We start from the raw sequence: 6,958 nt of genomic DNA on the forward strand, positions 1-6,958 counted from the left end.
TCATTAAAGTTTTTAAAATTGATAAACAATTTTGCTTCTGAAATAATTTGTAATATTTTGGTATTGGAAGAACTGTTCTTACTTTAAAATCACAGTTGTGAATTAAAAAAAAATATATATATGAGTGCATAATAGTAAACTAAAGTTATGAAAGTGTTATAAAGTACGTCGTAATAAACACATTCTATTACTTGTAAGACACCAAATAATTAATTAATCTATTATAATATTTGCACTGTTGTACATTATTTATTATATATTTTTATATGTGTCAACTTGTTCATTGTAAACTATGCAACTTATCTTAAAAAAATAATCATGTGATGTTCAATTTAATACAATAAATAAATATTCACTAAAAGCATTGTCGAAAACATCCCAAGATGACAAGTAATCAAAAATAATATAAAAAGACTTAGTTCTGCTTGAACATCAGAGGGACTTCTTAAACTTAAATTTCAATTACTATAAGTAAAAATGCTATAAAACATATGAAGTCTATATCTTAAAGTTAATAAATCGCAAAAATTGGTTTTTAAAATTTGTTGGAAATTTAAATTTTAATATGGTATTAAAATATATTTAAAATTTAAATATAGTTACGGATAAAATAAAAAATAATTTAAGTTACCGGAACATCATCCATCATTAATTGGCCAAATCGATTTTTGTTTTCATTATTTAGATTTTGGTCAATCAGATTCAATTCCTTTGAATTTATATCCGTCATTTTTTTCTCCATCAGTTCAATAATTAATATTTTATTGGTATTTATCAATTCNCCATCAGTTCAATAAATAATATTTTATTGGTATTTATCAATTCATTTTCTAATTTTTTAGCAGTTTTTAATAGTTTATTTATGTCCTTGGATATATCATGATTAAAATCATTCGCTTGATTATATATAGAAACAATTTCATGTATTTCCTCTATAACTTGTTGTAAAGAATCTAACAGTAAATTACATTTGTCAAATTTTTCCTATAAAATAAAACAACTATTAAATTTTATAGAATTATTGAATTTACATTTTCGATTGTACTTTGAAAATATTTTTAATTCAAATAAAACGGGAAAACTTATATATAAACATGAATAATTGATTTAAGATTAATGTACAAAAATATATCTTAATAAAATGTTAGTTATTTGCAGTTTTGATATTGATATGATAAATTAAAAATACATACTATACGTTTAAGTAATATACTGACAATTTACTATGAGAGAAAAAATGAAATATCTTACATTACGAAATTACATGTACGTAAAATTAAAGTTCACCTATTCTAGTAAATATAGTTAAATAATTATTTAAAATATGAATAACACGTTACCTCTATAATAAGTTTTTCTTTTTTTAATTGATTAAATTGTATTTCGTAATTTTCAATATTTTTGGAACAATTTTCGATCATTGAAAAACGTTTGTTTATATTACATTTTTGAGTGGATTGTATTTTGGTACCATAAAGTTTTTTTATTTCAATTATTTTTTGTTGGAGGTATTCCATTTTTATATTAATGTTATTTTGATCATTAGTCAAGTAAGAGGTTTTTGAAATGCCTGGAATTTGGGTCATAGTTAGTGCATTTTCTACTGTGGATTCTATTTCTTCAAAAACTTTATTGATACACGAATCATTTTTCATCGTCTCATTATCCTGTAATATAAAATAATTATATTATTCTAAAATGTATGAAATATTTGTAATCACATAATATTTAAAACGGGTGTAAAATATAATAAGCAATGTAAAGGAAAATAAATATTCATTAAATTACAACTCAGTGTTATAAATACTTTAAGCAACTAAGATGTAAAAAAGAAAACATATAAAATGCTAAAAGAAAGTTTTATTATAATCAACAATAAATAACTAAAATTAGTAATGTGAGTGATAAAGTATACAGAGTGATTCATTAATCATTTATATACTTATATTAGATTTAAAGTTTCATGTATTTATTCAACTTAACAATCATGATGAATTTTTCATGTAAATATTTTTTGTTTATAGGCATAGAAATTTCTAGTAATGAAAAAAACTCTGGCCAAATCACAATCTATTAGATTAATATGTTAAAGATAAACATATAACATAAAGACACACAACATTTTTTTAAATATTATTATAATTTTCCAATAAATTAAATGGTAAATGATAAAGTAATGTATTAAAACAAAAAAAAATATATATATATAAAAGGAATTATATATGCATTAGCCATACGAGTATAGAAAATAAACAGCAAAATTTAAAAATATTAATTTTTTATATTTTAAACAAATATAAAGAATGATAAGAATAAGTCATAAAAGAGTAAAAAAAATTGATTTATATAATTCAATTATAAATTTGACAATAAAACCATAATTAAGCCTCATTTGTAGAAAAAAAAACCAAAAAGAAAAATAATTGAGTAATAATAATAATAATAATTTAAAAATTAAATACACAATACTAACCTTTAAAATAAAATTAGATGATAAAATATCTAATATTTCCATAACTTCCTCATAAAATAAAATGAAAGTAGTAGTGAAATGAGAAGAAATTGGATCTTTATTGTAGCATAAAAGGATATTATTAAAGGAATTACGTAAAGGAGTTAAATCAACATATGGTTTTGAATCAACCCACTGATAAAGACATACAATATTTGGTAGTTGTAAAATAGTTGCATTCTCGTCTACCGATGAAAAATCAACCTCTGGCAATATTGTGTCATTTCCTTTAGACGCTATTACATTCATTAACGGCAATTCAACTTCTGGAATTGTATTATCGAAATGACATTGCTGCTTGGACATTTCAATATCAGGTAATTTAGTGCACAATGAAAGCAATTCGACGTCTGGAAAAATTATAGCCTCTTTGCATTCTCCTTTGGGAGATTTTACATTTAGCGATGGTAGTTCAACGTCAGGTAGTTTGACGTCTACTGATTGCAATTCAACATCTGGCAATTTCGCAGTTAATTTGCCTTCTCCTTTGGGAGATTTTACATTTAGTGAAGGTAGTTCAACGTCAGGTAATTTGACGTCTACTGATTGCAATTCAACATCTGATAATTTCGCAGTTAATTTGCCTTCTCCTATGGAAGATTTTAAATTTAGTGATGGTGATTCAACCTCAGGTAATTTGACGTCTACTGTTGGCAATGTAACCTCTGGCAATTTCGCAGTTAATTTGTCTTCTCTTTTGGGAGATTTTACATTTAGTGATGGTAGTTCAACATCCGGTATCGTAATGTCTACTTTGCAGTCTACTTTAGGAGATTTTACATTTAGTGATGGTAGTTCAACGTCAGGTAATTTGACGTCTACTGATTGCAATTGAACATCTGGCAATTTCGCAGTTAATTTGCCTTCTCCTTTGGGAGATTTTACATTTAGTGATGGTAGTTCAACGTCAGGTAGTTTGACTTCTACTGATGGCAATGTAACCTCTGGCATTTTCGCAGTTAATTTGCCTTCTCCTTTAGGAGATTTTAAATTTAGTGATGGTAGTTCAACGTCAGGTAGTTTGACGTCTACTGATGGCAATGTAACCTCTGGCACTTTCGCAGTTAATTTGCCTTCTCCTTTGGGAGATTTTAAATTTAGTGATGGTAGTTCAACGTCAGGTAGTTTGACGTCTACTGATGGCAATGTAACCTCTGGCACTTTCGCAGTTAATTTGCCTTCTCCTTTGGGAGATTTTAAATTTAGTGATGGTAGTTCAACGTCAGGTAGTTTGACGTCTACTGATGGCAATGTAACCTCTGGCACTTTCGCAGTTAATTTGCCTTCTCCTTTGGGAGATTTTAAATTTAGTGATGGTAGTTCAACGTCAGGTAGTTTGACGTCTACTGATGGCAATGTAACCTCTGGCACTTTCGCAGTTAATTTGCCTTCTCCTTTGGGAGATTTTAAATTTAGTGATGGTAGTTCAACGTCAGGTAGTTTGACGTCTACTGATGGCAATGTAACCTCTGGCACTTTGGCAGTTAATTTGCCTTCTCCTTTGGGAGATTTTAAATTTAGTGATGGTAGTTCAACGTCAGGTAGTTTGACGTCTACTGATGGCAATGTAACCTCTGGCACTTTCGCAGTTAATTTGCCTTCTCCTTTGGGAGATTTTAAATTTAGTGATGGTAGTTCAACGTCAGGTAGTTTGACGTCTACTGATGGCAATGTAACCTCTGGCAATTTCGCAGATAATTTGCCTTCCTTTTTGTGAGATTTTACATTTTGTGATGGTAGTTCAACATCCGGTATCGTAATGTCTACTTTGCCATCTACTTTAGGAGATTTTACATTTAGTGAGTGTAGTTCAACGTCTGGTAGTTTGACGTCTACTGATGGCAATGTAACCTCTGGCAATTTCGCAGTTAATTTGCCTTCTCCTTTGGGAGATTTTAAATTTAGTGATGGTAGTTCAACGTCAGGTAGTTTGACGTCTACTGATTGCAATTGAACATCTGGCAATTTCGCAGTTAATTTGCCTTCTCCTTTGGGAGATTTTATATTTAGTGATGGTAGTTCAATGTCATGTAATTTGACGTCTACTGATTGCAATTGAACATCTGGCAATTTGGCAGTTAATTTGCCTTTTCCTTTGGGAGATTTTACATTTAGTGATGGTAGTTCAACGTCAGGTAGTTTGACGTCTACTGATGGCAATGTAACCTCTGGCAATTTCGCATTTAATTTGCCTTGACCTTTGGGAGATTTTACATTTAGTGATGGTAGTTCAACATTCGGTAGTTTGACGTCTACTGATTGCAATTCAACATCTGGCAATTTCGCAGTTAATTTGCCTTCTTCTTTGGGAGATTTTATATTTAGTGATGGTAGTTCAATGTCAGGTATCGTAATGTCTACTTTGCTGTCTACTTTAGGAGATTTTACATTTAGCGATGCAACTTCAACGTTCGGCAATTTAACGTCTATTGATTGCAATTCAACGTCTGGTAAACTTATGTCCTTACGGGTCATTATAATGTCCAATTCAGGTAATTCTATATTCGGAATTTGTACATCTTGTGCCTTAAGGCCTTCGACTGATTCTCTCTCATTTTCCAAAAACATTGATAATTCTGTCTTGGACACTAAGTCTTTTTCCGGAAATTTACTAACTACACCTTTTTTTGATTTACCTATAAGTTTTCCAATAAATGACTTGCCTTGTCCTTTGGGAGATTTTAAATTTAGTGATGGTAGTTCAACATCAGGTAGTTTGACTTCTACTGATGGCAATGTAACCTCTGGCATTTTGGCAGTTAATTTGCCTTCTCCTTTGGGAGATTTTAAATTTAGTGATGGTAGTTCAACGTCAGGTAATTTGACGTCTACTGATTGCAATTGAACATCTGGCAATTTCGCAGTTAATTTGCCTTCTCCTTTGGGAGATTTTAAATTTAGTGATGGTAGTTCAACGTCAGGTAGTTTGTCTTCTACTGATGGCAATGTAATTTCTGTCATTTTCGCAGTTAATTTGCCTTGACCTTTGGGAGATTTTACATTTAGTGATGGTAGTTCAACATCCGGTAGTTTGACGTCTACTGATTGCAATTCAACATCTGGCAATTTCGCAGTTAATTTGCCTTCTCCTTTGGGAGATTTTATATTTAGTGATGGTAGTTCAATGTCAGGTATCGTAATGTCTACTTTGCTGTCTACTTTAGGAGATTTTACATTTAGCGATGCAACTTCAACGTTCGGCAATTTAACGTCTATTGATTGCAATTCAACGTCTGGTAAACTTATGTCCTTACGGGTCATTATAATGTCCAATTCAGGTAATTCTATATTCGGAATTTGTACATCTTGTGCCTTAAGGCCTTCGACTGATTCTCTCTCATTTTCCAAAAACATTGATAATTCTGTCTTGGACACTAAGTCTTTTTCCGGAAATTTACTAACTACACCTTTTTTTGATTTACCTATAAGTTTTCCAATAAATGACTTGCCTTGTCCTTTGGGAGATTTTAAATTTAGTGATGGTAGTTCAACATTTGGTAATTTGACGTCTACTGTTGGCAATGTAACATCTGGCAATTTCGCAGTTAATTTGCCGTCTACTTTAGGAGATTTTACATTTAGTGAGTGTAGTTCAACGTCTGGTAGTTTGACGTCTACTGATGGCAATGTAACTTCTGGTACTTTGGCAGTTAATTTGCCTTCTCCTTTGGGAGATTTTATATTTAGTGATGGTAGTTCAACGTCAGGTAATTTGACGTCTACTGATTGCAATTGAACATCTGGCAATTTCGCAGTTAATTTGCCTTCTCCTTTGGGAGATTTTAAATTTAGTGATGGTAGTTCAACGTCAGGTAGTTTGACTTCTACTGATGGCAATGTAACCTCTGGCATTTTCGCAGTTAATTTGCCTTCTCCTTTAGGAGATTTTAAATTTAGTGATGGTAGTTCAACGTCAGGTAGTTTGACGTCTACTGATGGCAATGTAACCTCTGGCACTTTGGCAGTTAATTTGCCTTCTCCTTTGAAAGATTTTATATTTAGTGATTGTAGTTCAACGTCAGGTAATTTGACGTCTACTGATTGCAATTGAACATCTGGCAATTTGGCAGTTAATTTGCCTTCTCCTTTGGGAGATTTTAAATTTAGTGATGGTAGTTCAACGTCAGGTAGTTTGACTTCTACTGATGGCAATGTAACCTCTGGCAATTTCGCAGTTAATTTGCCTTCTCCTTTGGGAGATTTTAAATTTAGTGATGGTGTTTCAACCTCAGGTAATTTGACGTCTACTGTTGGCAATGTAACCTCTGGCAATTTCGCAGTTAATTTGCCTTGTCCTTTGGGAGTTTTTACATTTAGTGATGGTAGTTCAACGTCAGGTAGTTTGACGTCTACTGATTGCAATTGAACATCTGGCAATTTCGCAGTTAATTTGCCTTCTCTTTTGGGAGATTTTACATTTAGTGATGGTAGTTCAACATCCGGTAT

The 6,958-nt window shown here is 31.1% G+C and overlaps 1 protein-coding gene across 1 annotated transcript; it reads right to left on the reverse strand.

Annotated features, from left to right (window-relative positions):
- Positions 1-774: 774 nt before the first annotated feature.
- On the reverse strand, positions 775-6,911 carry LOC126909573 (neuroblast differentiation-associated protein AHNAK-like; the record flags this gene model as incomplete). Its single annotated transcript, XM_050692007.1, has 7 exons — positions 775-984; positions 1,341-1,667; positions 2,474-4,363; positions 4,469-5,181; positions 5,497-6,114; positions 6,220-6,639; positions 6,745-6,911. Coding segments are annotated over 7 exons (4,345 nt in total), but the record flags the coding sequence as incomplete, so codon positions are not given.
- Between the last annotated feature and the right edge of the window lie 47 nt (positions 6,912-6,958).

This window comes from Daktulosphaira vitifoliae, unplaced genomic scaffold (assembly GCF_025091365.1).
Source record: "Daktulosphaira vitifoliae isolate Bord-2020 unplaced genomic scaffold, ASM2509136v1 Scaffold_596, whole genome shotgun sequence".
Lineage (NCBI taxonomy): Eukaryota > Metazoa > Arthropoda > Insecta > Hemiptera > Phylloxeridae > Daktulosphaira > Daktulosphaira vitifoliae.